This window comes from Polyodon spathula, chromosome 14 (genome assembly GCF_017654505.1).
Source record: "Polyodon spathula isolate WHYD16114869_AA chromosome 14, ASM1765450v1, whole genome shotgun sequence".
Classification (NCBI taxonomy): Eukaryota; Metazoa; Chordata; class Actinopteri; order Acipenseriformes; family Polyodontidae; genus Polyodon; species Polyodon spathula.
This window is the reverse complement of record NC_054547.1, coordinates 12,954,652-12,971,670: the sequence shown is the minus strand read 5'-3', so window position 1 is coordinate 12,971,670 and position 17,019 is coordinate 12,954,652. Positions and strand designations below refer to the sequence as shown.

Sequence of the window (17,019 nt, the reverse complement as noted above, 5' to 3'; positions counted from 1 at the left end):
GCCTAACTAGAAACTAAATAGTGCAGTCCCCTATGATAAAACAGAATTGCAACACTTTACTACCTTACAGTAAGGTAAGGGACAAATAGAATAATGGGTTACTATCTTGGTAACCTCTCTTTCTGCAGAAGTAGTTTATTAGTAATGATCAAACTTTTCTCAGCAGTTCTTGAAGAAGCCTTTAGTCTAGAAAAGTTTAATGAAATCACAACTTTAATCAAAACACACTTAAAAACAGCACTCTTCATATATTGCAACTCATGAGAATGCATTATGACTAGGCGTCTTTTTTTTTATAAATCCTCTACTGGTCTTAAGCCTAGAAAGTTGACAAAATAACAATGGTTCGGTGTCTGGTAGATTGTCCATCAGATTCTGGAAAGTAGTTCAGTACAATACACGCCAACATGTGGCATGGATAATTGACATACTATAGTGAGATCATCCTGCAGAGTAAGTTCTCCCTAACTTCTTTACTGAGCGATAACCCCTCTCTCTCTCTCTCTCTCTCTCTCTCTCTCTCTCTCTCTCTCTCTCTCTCTCTCTCTCTCTCTCTCTCTCTCTCCTCCTTTTTTCTCTTTTCCTTTGAAGATGTATAAAAACAGACCAAAACCAAAGGAATATTCTGTTAAAACTGAAATCAGTGGAAAAAGTATAAAGGGCAATGTTATGTATATTAAAGTTGTGCACCAGATGTGCACACAAGAAAATAACCTCAAAGTGCATTTTCAGGGTAGTCATGTGATTTCAATTGAAATTTTTTACTGTATAAAATACGATGAAAAGAGAAGTGTTTTGCAGGAGGCTTGCAAAATGTTTTAAAATGTTTTTATTTATCTGATTTTCCACAAAGGTAGATATTGTAGGCATTAGTAATGTACTGTACTGAAGACTGAATGTTCATCCTGTTGCCATTTTTCACCTGTGCACTTTTATTTACTTACAAAATGTGATGTGCCCTGAAATGAAAATCCTCATGAATCCAGGTTATATATTAAAAAAAAATAAATAAATAAAAAAATGTACAAGAACTTCTTTGTTTTGGGCATACATGAGAATGTGCCTGCAAGTTTTTCAGGCTCATTCATAGGGTGGTATCTGCAGCATGTACAATGGATGTCTTGTGCTTGGGCAGCTGTAAATTGTGGCTGTGTTTTTTTTAATTTTTTTATTTTATTTTCAACAGCATTTTAAGAAGCACATGAGGTTGATACCAGAGAGGACAGTCTGGAAATATTTTGTTCAGCTGTGCAGTGCCTTGGAACACATGCACTCTCGACGTGTCATGCACAGAGGTATTTCAGTCAAGGGAATGTTCGAGAGTAATCCAAACATCATGATGCTAAAATTGAATATATATATATATATATATATATATATATATATATATGTATGTGTGTCTTCCATATAGTTGTTACCTACTGTTCAGATATGTGTCAGGCAGAACATTTTCTCATCATTTTACCCCTAAAAATGATGATCTGCAAGTGTGACTGACAGGTACTCTCATTTTGTTCGTATAAAACGTCACTCTATTTGTTAGCCTGACAACATGCTTCCTTTATTTATTCAAAAATACCAAGAGCAACATTTTCATACTTTGCTGAGTACAACTCTGCAAACTCTACATTCTAAATAAAGTTTTGGAGATCATGACATACAATGTAGAAAAAATCACTTGGCACACGTGTCAAATGGACATCTACTGTGACATCTGTGTGCTTAGAAAAGCAGCCTGCCTGCTTTAGTTTTCTTCTGTATGGTTTGTAGCCAGACATATGAATCTTGTATGAAGACCTTTTTAATTTTAACATCAGGAAGGTGCTCAGAACATAGTATTAATTGTGAATGTCAGTACCAGTCATCTTTATCAATATTACTTTGTGTCCTCTTGTATTTAACATCTGTAGAAAAATAAATGCTTTAATAAGGCGTAAAAAATCTACGTAAAAAAGCTACGTTTCTAAACGTCAGGTTGCATTCTTGAACAAGGTTACATGAAAATGTCTACTAATTTTGCAATATAACTGTACACTTTTATATCCAGAGATGTTAAACATTAAAAGGGTGAATGTCTTCTGTTCAATGTACTTTACTCAGCATTACAGATTCACTGTATCAGCTTCTGTTTTCTGCCCTTGGTAGGGGCTGTGGCACCTTTCTTGCTCTCATTGTGGTATAAAGTGAAATGTTGTGTTATAGATTTTTCTTTTTGTTTTATTAGTTTGTTTATTTATAACAGCAGTTTAGGTTTTGAGATGTTTGTGAATTGCTTTTGCCATTTTATCTGTGTGCCTGCATTGCAGACAGGAAGGTGATGTCAGTCCACCCTTCAGAATTGTGCCTTTTCATCTCTCTTACAACATAATTTCCACTGTGTCCAAGTCTAAAGGGATTTAAAAGGGTTCAGAACCATCCTGCCTACTATGACACACATCCATCAAATGTAGCTGCATTCTTGCATGTTAATATTTTAACCTCTTGCCAATTTTTAATTTTTTTTTATTTATGTTTCACAGATATAAAACCAGCTAATGTGTTCATTACAGCCACTGGGGTAGTGAAATTAGGAGACCTGGGACTTGGCCGATTCTTCAGCTCAAAAACTACAGCAGCACATTCTTTAGGTAAGAAAGCCTTCAAATTCAGCACAGTAGAAGGCCAATTTAATTACACAAGCTGGATGTGTTTCATTATACCACTTAGACTAAAACCATGTGTCTGTTATAAAAAACCTCCTGCAGCCTTAGGCAAACCTTACAAAGCGGTGCTGGGTATATCCATTTCATGGAGAACTTAGGAGTTTCCTGTTGCCTTGACCTCCAACCTTTTCACAGATGATGCCTGGGTGTAACAAGTCTGCCCCTGCTACTGCAGTACAAGTCTGATTTGCACAAGAGTGCAATAAAAAAAAACAAGCAGGCTATGATGAATGGACTGCTTTGAGAACCCATGCTGGGCTGACCTGTTGATCTCTTTTAAGGTATAAAAAAAAAAACAGCAGAAGTAAAATTTTATTTTTGTAAAAAAAACAAGTCCAAAAAAAACATACTGTAGCTACAATTCAAGAAGGTTACTACTGTATAAGCTCATACTGAGATGAATGGCGGTAGACTATTTAAAATAAATAAATACATGCAAATAAAATCCTTTTGTTATCAAGACACTTTGAAGAATGTATTCTAGATTTGTTTTGTGACGAAACAAGCCGTGGTAAAAATTAAGTGTATTTATATATAGACACTGCAGTAGGTTGCCTAGTGGTTCAGTGGCTTGATGCTCTGTGCTTTAACTGTCAGCCACTGGAGACTGGTAAAACTGTAAGTGGAATAAACATTAGCTACAAAAAATAATAGAAACTAGCATTCATGAAAAGCAGCACAGCACCCTCTGTAGGTACATTGGGCTAGTTTCTGATGCTGAGCTACAGTTTTAAAGAAAAAAAAACACACCTCTGTGCAGTACTAGACAGTCCCTCCGGGAGTCTGTGATCGAGCAGTGCAAAATTCAGCGATGGAAGAAGAAAAACATTAGTCGCCACAGAAATTAGCACAACTAGGTGATTTTCTTACTAAGAAAAGTATTTTCCTTTCAGAAATACTTTTGGTAGCCAACAGCTACGACCTATAGACAACAGGATAAATTGTGCACACGGAATATACTGTAATTTCAAAAGATCGTGCTGTACAGTACCCGCAAACCCTTCATGAAGACAGTGTGAGACTGTTTGAGTTTACCCACGAGGCTAAAGCACAAGAAAAGCAAGCCATTTTTCCAACAGGTACAATGTAGAAAGAGACGGAGACGAACGTAAAACCATGTCTCCCATCCTAGAATATTGGGATGGTAGCAAAAAAAAAAGCTTTTGACTACAATATATATATATATATATATATAATATATATTATATATAATATCTATATATATATATATATATTAATATATATATAATATATATATATATAGATCCTATATATATAGATATATATATATATATATATATAATATATATATATATATATATATATATATATATATATAGTAGTCAAAAGCTTATATATACATTGTATGTGTATACAGTATCCACCACTTACACCGTACAAGGTTATTTCGGGCAGCCGTTTAATCAGACAGATAGCGCTTGCCATTTATACCGAGTTAAGTGCAGCGTATATTTTGGGCAAACTCAGCTGTTTGGATCTCGTTATGTGACATTCCCATATACTTAAATAACAAACGCACTACTTATTACTGTAGTAATCGTCCTTACTAATCCACCAATCAGCTGTATTTGCCTAGTTGCCTTGCCATTCACGTAGTTTTCAATACAAAAGGCAGCACTTTACTGTAGTAAAAGCTTGACAGATCGATCAATTAGCTGTTTGCACCTTGTTACTGAGCGATTACCCCTGTACTGTACCTTGGCTGTTTAATCCCTGTACGCAGTGTCGGGTTTACAGTTTGAAAAAACAGTAAAACAGCAACAAAGCAAGCGTGGCTGGAAAGGGAAAAGGAAAGAATTTCATTCTTGCTTTGCAGTAATATGTATGGCGGTGAAAAATGTGATTGACAAATCGAAAACCTCACGTTGTTTTAGAGGAGTTCACCACCTGCCTGTGCTTTACCGTTCAAACATTTTTTCTGAACGGCTACGCATGTGCGTACTGCACTTTTAACACACAGCATCTGAATATAGAGCCGAATTGTGGTGTTTTTAGGAAACACTGACAACTTTTGCTGCCCATACTTGCAAAAAACTAGGGCCATTTGTGTTTCCATCCTGTATTCCATACTTTGCAGTACAGGCTTGAAACGCATATCGCTGCATAGGAGAGGGACTGACGTTCACTTCCTGATTTTTTTCGTTTTTTTTTTTTATTTTTGTGTGCGACATCACTGAGAGGGGCATTTAGTGTCTAAAGGCCAGAGACAGTTTACAGCAGCCTGCAGAAACAAAACATCACAGGAACTTGTTTAGAGCGAATAAAAAAGGGGAAACACTGTAAATCTGATGTGTTTGACTTATTATATTAGAACATTTATTCTGTCATGTGTTTTAATATATATATATATATATATATATATATATATATATATATATATATATATATATATATATATATATATATATATATATATGTTTTTACAACATTTATAAATATCAAGAAACAAGTGGATATAAGCAGATGCTGTTTCATGAACTATCAGGTAGTTTCAGGTACATTTCTTTTCCTTATTACTGATAATAATGCAATGAATAACTATTATTTATAAACAGTGTAAGACCCTGAGAATAAACATCTATTCTTTGCAATCACTCAGGTGAAGCAGTGTCTTGTTATCTACCCAAACATCAGTATTTTTCAGCACAACTTTCAGGAAGTATTGCAAGTTCTCTTGGGTCATAGAATAACGTTTTTATACATGTGTCTCTAAGCAGGATACATAATAAATACTTCCCCAGAGTTTTCTGAAAAAAGACACAATTTCCAAGATGCTACTGTAAAAAATAGAATTTTAGTGAATTTTTATAGGAAGAGAGTCAACTACAGACAAAAACGGCTGGTCATGGGTGAGCATCCCACTGAAAAATGCTTGGTCCTGAAAGGGTTAACATTTTAGGTGGTCATTTTTTGGGGGGTGGAATGAGATGGTGAATACTTGCTGTACATTCACTTAGCTTAAATTCAAAATCCCCCCCCCCCCCCCCTTTTTTTTTTTTTTCTTCATCTAAAAAATCTGGTTTTGAGTCACAAATGTCTAGGCAAAAATATAAAAAGAAAACCCTTTTTTAAGAACAGTTAGTATGTTGTATATTACGCCATTATTCTTTATAATAGAATGTTTTGTCTAGTTTACCTAATTTTGTCTATCTGTGAATGTGTGCCCTTTGCTGTAATTCTGGAAAGAAATGCTCCAGGCAAATAAAAAAAAAAAAATAAAATAAAAACAAACAAACACTGAATAATAAAATATTATATTCCAATGTGGAAAGGGTGGTGGGTAATTCACTGACACATGGGAGACAGAAAGGTGTACTTGAAACGCCGCACTGGTGTCCAGTTTTATTAATTCAGGTTTCTTCATTCAGTGATTTATTTTAGCCCGCAGAGGGCACTGTTGTCCGTGACCTGACTATCAGCGATGATAGACAGGACCACGAGAATACCAATGCTGGTAAACAATTCAAATGCAGGCGCACTCGCAGGTGCTCCAAGTAATAATGAAAACAAAAGGCAAAAGAAAAAGGGAAAATAAAACACAGTAACAAAACTACAAGTAAAAGGTGCTTCACTTGGCAGCATTACCCTGGTCGTTGCTACCCGCACGACCCAGGTCACCAACCTACACTTGCGGCTCCCTCAGTCTGCTATACACAATACTTTGGGGGGGTCTGCCCAAGGTTTCCCTGCTACCACTATGTTTCTTTCTGTTTCTCTTTCGGGTTTCTTTCTCCCGGTCATTCTTGGTCCTGGACCAGTGCTTCCGCACACTTGGCACGTCTAAAAGGGCAGACCTGAGGGAACAGCAGAGTGTTATTTTATAGATCCACCTTTCTGTGTCACTGCCATGACCGTCAGGCAGTTATTGGATGACTGCTTCCCTCCTCCTGCAGCATGAACACGCCAGCAGAGCCTCCCCCCCCTGCTACATCCACTTTCAAATTATTGTGAATAGTTTTTGTGAACACTTTACATTTCAAATATTAAGTAATTTTTAAAGCTGATATAACACAAATTACATCATCTTTTTTTTTTTGTTTGTTTATTAAAACTTGTTTTTGCCTTTCTTATAGGACACATGACACTCTCGTCTGTGATTTACTAAGCTTAAACTTGCCAGGGTCTGAAATTCATTGGTTTCTATATGGCAGGTTAAATTCACCCAGGGGCATATAGACCTTGTATCTGCCTTTCCCATTGGGTGAATAGACTAAAGCCTCACTATGCAGGGGGCTTGACAGTTGTGGCTGTAGTGAGACAAACCTGCACTGTAGAACACTGGGATATGCGGTGTATGGGGGTCCAGGAGGCTGTTATATGCCTGTCAGTTATCTGCTTTAGAAGCCAAGACATAGCCTTTTAACTTTTTCTTTCAGCATCTGAGCTGCCTGCAGATACAAACTGCAAAATCGTAGTAATCTTAAGCTTTTTGATCCAGGGGCTGATTCCCCTTTAAATTGCAAGAAAAGAAGAAAAAAACAAAAGACAGTCAGGAAGAAACCAGTTGTATAAAAATGAAAAAATAATTGCAGTCCTTGAGCCTTACTGTACATTTGCATTTAATCCGAACGGGCACCACAAAGAATAGTTCTAATTACCTTAACTTAAAGATGCTGCTATTGCGTGAGGAGAGATAACCGTCAAGTTAAATAAAAGGTAGCTGCTGATCTTTTTTTTTAATGGGTATGTTGCTGTTCTATATTTTTCAAGATTTAATAGGAATCCTATTTATCTCTCTCTCAATTAAATATTTTACCTAAAATGTTATTAGCTGTTAAGTCCTATTAATAGATAAAGATAATCTGATTAAACAAATGACACAAAAACATGATACTTATTTAACATTTATTTATCCACAAATGATTCAACATTCAATATCCATGTGTGACAAAGTATGTGAACCTTTCTATTCAGTAACTGAATCTACCCTCTTGAGCAGCAATGACTTCATATAAGCATTTCCTGTAACTGTTAGTCAGTCTGTCACATCGGTTTTGAGGAATTTTGGCCCATTCCTCCTTACAGAGCTGCTTCAACTCAGTGACATTTGAGGGCTTCCTTGCATTGGACTTGGACTAGGCCATTCTAAAACACAGAATTTTTTCTTCTGCAGCCATTTTTTTGTATATCTGTTTGTATGTTTAGGATCATTCTCTTGCTGCATGACCCACTTTCGGTTCAGCTTCAGCTCACGGACGGATGGCCTGACATTCTCCTCCAGAATCTTCTGGTACAATGCAGAATTCATGGTTGTGTCAATGATGGCAAGCTGTCCAGGTTCTGAGGCAGCAAAGCAGCCTCACCATGCTTAACAGTTGGGATGAGGTTCTTCTGTTTGAATGCAGTGTTTGGTTTTCGCCAAACATAACGTTTCTCACTGAGGCCAAAGAATTCTACTGTCCAGAGAACATTGTTCTAGAAGTCTTGTGGATCATCTGTGTGCTCTTTGACGAACTTCAGACGGGCAGCAATGTTCTTTTTACAGAGCAGTGATTTCCTCCTGGCTATCCCACCATGAACACCGTTCTTGTTCAGTCTTTTTCTTATAGTTGAGTCATGAACACTCACATTAGCCAAGGCGAGAGTCGCGTGCAGATCTTTGGCTGTTACTCAGGGGTTCTTTGTGACTTCCTTGATGATTTTCCGGTTTGTTCTTAGAGAGATTGTGGTAGGACGACCACTCCTGGGTAGAGTGACTATGGTCTTGAACTTTCTCCATTTGTAGACTGTCTGTCTGATAGTGGATTGGTGGCGCCCCAAATTCTTAGAAACGGTTTTGTAACCCTTTCTAGACTGATGAGCATCAATAACTTTTTCTGAGGTCCTCAGAGATTTCTTTTGATCATGGCATGACGTGTTTCCACACACCTGTATGGTGAAGACCAAACTCGCAAAGTTTCTGATCTTTATATAGGGTGGGGCCTCCCAAACCTCACCCCTGAAGATCTACGTAATTAAAACCAGGGGTTCACTTACTTTTTCACATACCCTTAATCTTAATTACTCATTGTTTGTCTAATTGATAGATCATTTTGTTTCAAAAGACATGGAATTGTTTAATATAAACCCTATTGGATATTTAAGAAAAGATTTAGAAAGGTTTTGATTCAAGAAGGCTATCATGGTAAAACTATGGAATTTCCATAATTATCATTGAGGTTCACAAGCTTTTTCTCTGCACTGTAGGAGGAGCTGAACTGAGACCAAGACCCCCTCTTCCATGCTGAACTTGCCCCATGATATCACCGATTCGAAGGGCAGCCTTTGCATCTTCCACGGCTTTCTTTGCCAACCACTTTCTTACAGTTTTCAACACAGGCGCTGCCTCCCTTACGCATTTGTCGCTTGACTCTACTAATGTCATTTACAGTCGGACCTCAGTTAGAGTGGAGACTGGTAGATGCAGTATTCCTTTGCTATAAAGTCCGACCCTTCTGAGGCAATGTGGAACTCCCAACCATTTCCTGACATATGAACTGATAAAATTTTCCAGCTTCTCTGCTGTTTTCTAAGAAACCTCATACACAGTCAGTGGCCACAGAAGACTCAGCAGCAGACCAAACTGAAAGCACCAGAGTTTTAGTTTGCCTGGTAAAGCGCTGCTGTCTATGCTCTTCAACCCTTCACTGCTTGTTGTCTAACTTCTCCCACACGAACTGTGTCCTTTAGATCCCCGTCGTACCATCTCCCAAGGCTTTTTCACTGGCTTCTCAGACAGTGTTGGTATTGCCTCACCATTAATGTAGAACCTTTTATCTACTACCTTTTTAATTATAGAGATACTCCTTGGTTTAGTGGGCTTCAATTGCATTTGTGCCTGTTGGTTAATTTGCCCAATAACCGATTAGTGCAGGCTACTGTTGTAGTCATGGTTGTCATGTCATCCATCTATGCTCAAATTGGTGGTAGTCGTATCCCAGAAGCCGTGCTCTCCTCCCTCTACCCATTTCGATGCCCTAATGATTACTTCCATTGCCATGGTAAAAGCCAGTGGAGAAATGGTGTATCCATTATTCCAACTTCTAGGCATTGCCATGTAGTGCTGAATTATGAAGTTGAAAAACAAAATTGCAAATCTCCAAAGTAGGCTTTCACTAAGTTTGTTATTTTCATCGGTACGCTGAAAAAATCAAATTTTGCCCAAAGAAGTTCTGTCGCACTGAACCATGTGCATTAGCCAAATCCAGGAATGTCACATGGAGCTCCTTCCTCTCATTTTTAGCTGACTGTTGCCAGATCACACTGATGTGTTCCAAGAAACCTGGAATGCCCTATTTTTGTACTCCTGAAGCACTCTTGTACACTCTGTAAGAACTCATTAGGCCATGGAGATGATGACACCCTTGCTTTTTCACAGCTTGCTTTACATCTTTCTACTTAGGTGCACAGTCCTCCATTTGGTGTTCTGGTGGACTGATAGGTGGGATGTCTGAAGGAATTGACATAGGCTCCTGCCTTTTTTAATCTGTATGTGTTTCCACCCTTGCTTTTTCACAGCTTGCTTTACTTCTTTCTACTTAGGTGCACAGTCCTCCATTTGGTATTCTGGTGGACTGATAGGTGGGATGTCTGAAGAAACTGACATAGGCTCCTGCCTTTTTTAATCTGTATGTGTTTCCTCCAAATATCTCTGCAGCTCAAACTTAGATGCTTTTAGTGTGCCATTTTTCTCACTGGTGAATAACTTCTTACAAATTTTGTTTTTATAAAAGTTTTCTCATGCTCCTTCTTTTTGTAGCGTTTCAATAGGTGCTCAGCTCTGCGCAATGTTGCAAGCTGATCTTTTATGACCCTTTTTAATAGATTGAGTCCCTCCTTCTGACTTTGTTCAGCTTTTCTCCATTGCTTTCTCAGCTGTCTCCTTTCTCTAAGTGTTCGATCTCCTGCTGCCGTCCAGACTTTCCAGGAATAGTTTGTACTTTTTCCTTTCTTTTTTCAACTCCAAACCTCTCTCTTCCATATGCGTAGATTATGTCCCCAAATTTGTCCAGCTTCTTTTCAACTGTTCCATTTAACCTTTCCAACGCAAAACAGAGATCGGTGTTTACTGTGTCCCGTGCAGTTTTCTGACAAGCTCTTGGCCATTTAACTCTAGGCTTGTGCCCGTTGAGGTTCTTTTCTCTCTTATGCTGGTTTGTCTGACCGGGTTCACTAGGATCATTAGGTCCATCACTAGCTGTATCCATGCAAGTCCTCCTCACATCTATGACAGGGGTGCTGATATCCTGCGAACTGTGGTTTGCTTCCTGTCGCTGGATTTCATTCAACTGACTTTGTAAGTAGTACTGATCAATGCAAGGCCCAAGGCCCTTGTCCCTTAAGTTATTTATAAATTAGGGATGTAGTGATTCATGGTGTATCGATGTTCCAGTAATGCCTTAATATAGTCCAGCAGATGACGTGTAATTAAGGTGTGGTGCATATGAGTGCAAAGTGGATCATTAACCCTTTGCGGTCCATTTATTCAGCGTGCGTCACTTCCAATTTATTTCCACACGCGCTGTTGATTTTACACGTGCTGTTTTAAAAGGTTTTTTTCACAGTAAAAGAGGTTTAAAAGGCACGACATATCAACAGGACACTCAGTACTGCACCTCCAGCCAAGCCCCCCCCCCGTTCGCTGTATTTATCATATACCTCTTCCTAGTTGTGCATACTGATAAATCATCTCCTGATCACTCGTTTTATCACCAAACTCATCAATAGTGCATCAGTAACTTTTTCTGATATTATTACTATAACATCTCAAAAAGCTCTGCAGATGTCTGTGATATTCTCTGAGCGCTGGATGCGGAAGTAGCTATCTTGTTTGTTTGTGTCCGTGTTATGTCTGTGGTGCAGGGGCTATGTGTATTGCTCGGATCCTCCCCCCTCCCATTTTTTTTTTCCAGAGAAAAATGACTAAAGACCTGTGCTTGAGGTCTTTTTGATGATGTCGGAAAGGGTCCGAGATCGGACCAGAAAGGGAAACTTGTAATGTCGGACCGCAAAGGGTTAAACTGAAGAGAGCTGTATTGATTTTGTCTGTTTCAACCACAAAGTGCTTAACAGGCTTATTAAATCTTACTGTAATGTTAATGATCTGCATCTTCCTATGCAATGTGTTTTTTATACCTGTGGTATAAACATAGTCTATCTACCTAATGTTAATAAACTGACCTGCTTACTTCTAGTGTGTTCTGCATTTATAAAAGTTTAAAATTACGAATCTTGATTTTGGAGTAGTAATCATTTTAAAATACAATTTCTAGGAATAACTAACTAATGATTTTCATCTCTTTACACCTTCTTGTGGTGGGAAGCTATAACTGCAACAGCAGTAGAATGAATTTAGGCGGGGGCATGAATCGCATTTTATTGTGTGTTTAAAACTCAAGCTTTATTATTATTATTATTATTGTTATTATTATTATTAATTAAACTGTAAGCTATTGGTAGATTAAGCTGTGATTTGTTTAGAACTAATTGGAATCGATAAATAATATTATACTATGAAGGCTACTGTACAATTTTTTAAATAATGCTTTACACTAGCCTGTCAGGCTGTGCCATGTGTTTATCAGGACAGGGATTCAAAGAAATATTTCAGAATGGATAGCATTTTTATAAAAAGGTGGTGTTTTACTGATTCTGTTTGCTGTAAAAGCCTGCCAGAGATTTAAATATAATTTAGAATTTTTAAATTCAATCCTTCAAAAAGCAATACATTATATATTATTTTAATAAAGTGCTTTAAATTCAACAATATTTAGTTGTAGTCTTCAAAATGTAATACAGATCTTGGCATTGCCAGACACAATCTCAGTGATCTACATTAAGTTATGAATACCAGAACTAACAGATTTCGTCTGTGTTTTTGTGTTCCAGTGGGTACCCCTTATTACATGTCTCCAGAGAGGATACATGAAAATGGATATAACTTCAAATCTGACATCTGGTCACTAGGCTGCTTGCTCTATGAGGTAAACTATAAAATACCACCGACCTGATGTTCTGATGTTTCTTCTCTTTATGAGATGCAATACTACCCTTATTAAGATAAGGTATCTATCATTAAATTACAATATCACATATGTTTTTTTTAAACTAAGAAAGCAATATGAAACAGAAATCTGTAGAATATTTGAAGAGCTTTGAAAAATGATGTTGACACATTTACATATGTTTTAAATGACTAATGTAGTTTTGGTTAAATGGCTTAAATATATTCCTTTGCTGTAGCTTATACCAGTGAATTGCCTTATGCTCAACTTTAAAATAAATAGCATTTAAAATTTAAAATGGGAGACATGCACACCATACTTTTGACGTTTGAAAATTAGAAAATTAGGCCGGCTGATGTTGAGAGGCTAGTCGTGTCATGTTGAGTGAATCATCAACAACCTTAAGGAAAGCCAGTGCTGGTAAAATGCAGAGGGAAAATGGTGTTGGTTATGCATCAGTTACTTTTGATTCCCTGTGTGTTAGCAGTTTTTTTTTTTTTTTTTTTGGCAATTCAGTAGCAACTACAACTCCCAAAGAGCCTCGGGCTGCAAACGCAGAGATCCCAACTCTAAGCTGTGCAGAGACTGTTGCTATCATTACTAATTACTCTCCCACAATGCACCTGTCTCACACTATGCCTAGCAGTTAACTCAAGTTAGACATGTCCGTGAGAAGAAGCAAACCAAGTTTGCGTTTTCTGATCCCATGGTGCTGGTGGCACTTCATTCCCGGGCAGTCCTGTAAACAATACCACTGACTCATGTGGGTTGAGGGGAGGATGCTTTCATCATAAGAATTGCATCTCATGTCACATCACATGACTTGAAACAACACTACACTGGACTAATCTGAGATTAGATTACATGGTAAAGGCTAAGAGTTACACTAAAATAGACCTGTGTTGGTATTCATTGGAATATTATATTTGCCATGTCCAGGGGTTTGTTGGTTTTAATATGATAGATTGTTGCCTTAATCACACCAAAAAAAACCCCAATTCTCTTCATTGTATCACTATAAAATGGGTATTTTAAGTACTCTATCCTGATTGGTCATGTGGGGGGTGTTGCCATTACACTCTGCTTCTCCCTGAATTACAGCATTTCAAAAATAAATAGTTAAAAATATATATTTTAAACTTTCAGGTATTTAAAAAAGATTTGGATTGCTCTTAACAGAGACTTTGGTGGTTAAATGGATGTTTTGTTGCCACTGACTGTGGTCTGTGTATGTCTTTCTCCTCTGGTTGGTTGCATCTCCTGCCCTGCCTGCTATCGCCAGTCCGAATACCTGCGCAGCTGTGATCTGATGTAGAATATTTATAAATGCATCTTGACAATCCTGCCTTATCTTTCTCTCCACATAAATGTGTGCAGGGATGATGGTATCATCTCTTTTGCTGTGCCCTGCATTGTTTTAAATTTGGCCCAGTAGTCCACCATGTTGTCCAGCTGTAAGTCAGTTTGATGACTAACTGGGTATCCTCCATAATGCAAATAACATCTTTCTCGTCACTGTGAAGCAATATCGCTAATCTGGTATGGATACCTCCTTACCCCGCATAACAATGGACGATTTAAAAAAAAAACAGCACTATCACCTGATACTGTTGCATGTCTTGAGGAAGGTTCTGCGTGATTTAATTTATATATATATATATATATATATATATATATATATATATATATATATATATATATATATATATATATATATATATTATATTTATTTTTTTTTTTAATTAATGCATTTTTGGTTATATTTTTTTATTGTTATATGGAACTATTTTCTCTTAGCTCAGTTTTAGGTGGAAGGGTATTTAATAAAAAAAATAATTTTTAACAATTAAACATTTTTGCCTAATTTCTTTCAATTTAGTAAGTTAACCCATTTTATCAGCGCAATAAGGCACGCACCCGGGCATGGTGATATTGGAGAATATCGCACATCCTGTCGTGCCTTATTGCTTATGTTTGTATATAGATATTTATTATTTTCATCATCCACTATGTATTGTTATTATTTAAACTACTTGATCTGACTTGTCTTTTAGCAGATAACAGGAGTAGTCAGTGCCATATACAGGCACTGTGCAGGTGCCTTATTGACAACATCTTAACTGCAAGTGGAGAGGATGTGTTACATTCTCTGCTTTGTTTTGGTGTAGTCTAGACTGGAGTTTTAGCAGTGAAAAGCAGCTAAAGGAACGATAAACAAATCAAAAGATCTTTTGGAAAATAGTTGTAGTTTTCACCACATTAAATCTCCACGGCATTGGGGTATTCCAAGCATTGGGTTATTTCCCAGACGCTAATGGTTTCAGTTACCATGTCCTACTACAGAATTTGGTTTAAATAGTATAGATGTTTTGAGAATGGGATTAAGAACAAAATAATCCAAGAATTACCACAGAACGACATCAATTATCCCTGGTTCTAGATGGTACACAGCTGATAAAGCTGAATGGATTTTAAATATAGTGTTAGTAGCAGAATCAATAGCCGTCATATTCTGTTTTTATTTCACAAACTTTTTTTTCTTTTTTAAATAAAAATACGCCTATGATACCATTATTTGACACAGAAAACCCCTTCCGTGTTGACATTTCATAATAAAAAAAGTGGAATTTATTAATGTGGGTAAGAAGATAGGGCTTTTTCAACTCATGCACAAAGGAATTTTCATCTCTGAAGTTTTGGTGTTGGTTTTATAATCCCGGAAAAAAGGCCACAGTAAACTAAACAGATGGCAGTCAGCATGATCTGCGATTCACAAGAATTATTTTCATAGCAAACTGTCTACAATGTATATTAAAGACAGACAGTGTGCAAATCGACGAATCTACATCTATATGGATTACGTGTTCTTTTGAAGTCTTTTTAAACTGTCTTTAATAGCACTTGTTGAAATAGCTAGTGGGGTGTATCTTGGTTAAAAATGCAGCTGTCTTTCTGGTTGTTTTACGTTTTAATATATTCATAAATCAGGAAATCCCGCTTAGTATTTTTAAGTCTTCTCTGGTCTTAAATATCACCCTAGCTTGTTGTAAAATGTTTACAATTAAAACAAATGTGATTATCTTTTCATGCTCTTCATTTACAGCCACATGTTTTAAATACACTGTTTCTTTGAAAGCTCATGTTCAATTTTAAGTATAATCTGATTATTTAAAAGGATCACCCATAACTAATACTCAATAGTGTTCAATTTATAAATAATAAAAGTAGCATTTCTTTTTATTTCTTTTTTTTAATTTAATTTATTTTTTATTATTTTTGTCACCTAGATGTAGAATTGTGTTGGTTTAATATTGTTTACCAGGATGACCCCTTTTATCTAAATAAGTGTCCAGAGAGAGAGCAGAACCCACAGATTCAATTCCATAAATTACTGCTGGGAAATCTGTTCCTGGGACAAGTACACACCTATGTACTTTGTTATATCTTTTATAATTTAATTATGCAGTCCCAGATTCTATGCATGTTAATGGCATAATAATGAAGGGAATATTGTTTTTTATACTTTAATTTGGGGTGTGCTGATATTTTAAATTCAGCGCTATAGTGAAAAATTATGCTGCTTCCTGGTACCAAAGACACTCAAAAGGTCTAGCTGAAATAACTCTTTACCAAAATGTATACTATAACACGGTATTATAAATAGTTACCAATTTTTTGGTGTTATGATTGTACTACTGCAACAGGCTAAGCCAAGACCATCAATTTAATTTTACTTGGAATCTGAACCTTTGCGCCAGTTCAGTTTAATTCTGAAATTAAGAACAAGTGTATTTATTCACTAAGCCCAGCAGCCCCTGGTTGCCATGTCCAATGAGGTGATAAAGGTCACCAAGATTTCTAATTGGGTTAAGCTAATTCTACCAGTTTTCTATTCCTCCCTCCTTATTGTGGATATGCATCATAAAAATGAGACAGTGTTGATTCCCAGAAGGCAGGGATTCAAAATCTGCGTCTGCAGTCTCTCTTGAACTTTTAAATTTGCCCACATGGTTTGGAAACGTATACACCCCAAGCATATCGACATAAATATGTGTTTAGATTTAAGGAAATACATGTTTTACATCAGTGATACTGTATTTATTATTGTACCAACATTCTCTACCTCTCTTTAAATGACAGTATAGGATAACATTTGAAGTTGCACAGTAAGAGTGTACACAGTCAAGCAAGTGAGAGCATGACTATTTTAATATTTTTGAGAAGACTGTCAAGTCCCACCTATTTTAGTATATTTGAATGGACTGTCCCAGATTTCTGTGTATCTCTTGATTCATGTTTTACAAGCTACAGTA

At 36.8% G+C, this 17,019-nt stretch overlaps 1 protein-coding gene across 2 annotated transcripts in view; it reads left to right on the top strand.

Moving 5' to 3' along the window:
• Positions 1–17,019, top strand: part of nek7 (NIMA-related kinase 7) — a 58,634-nt gene that overhangs the window by 32,311 nt on the left and 9,304 nt on the right. For both annotated transcript variants that reach the window (XM_041270406.1, XM_041270407.1), the window contains 3 exons: positions 1,187–1,295; positions 2,520–2,627; positions 12,591–12,685. In XM_041270406.1, the coding sequence (XP_041126340.1) occupies positions 1,187–1,295; positions 2,520–2,627; positions 12,591–12,685 (312 nt within the window). The remainder of the gene's footprint in view (positions 1–1,186; positions 1,296–2,519; positions 2,628–12,590; positions 12,686–17,019) is intronic.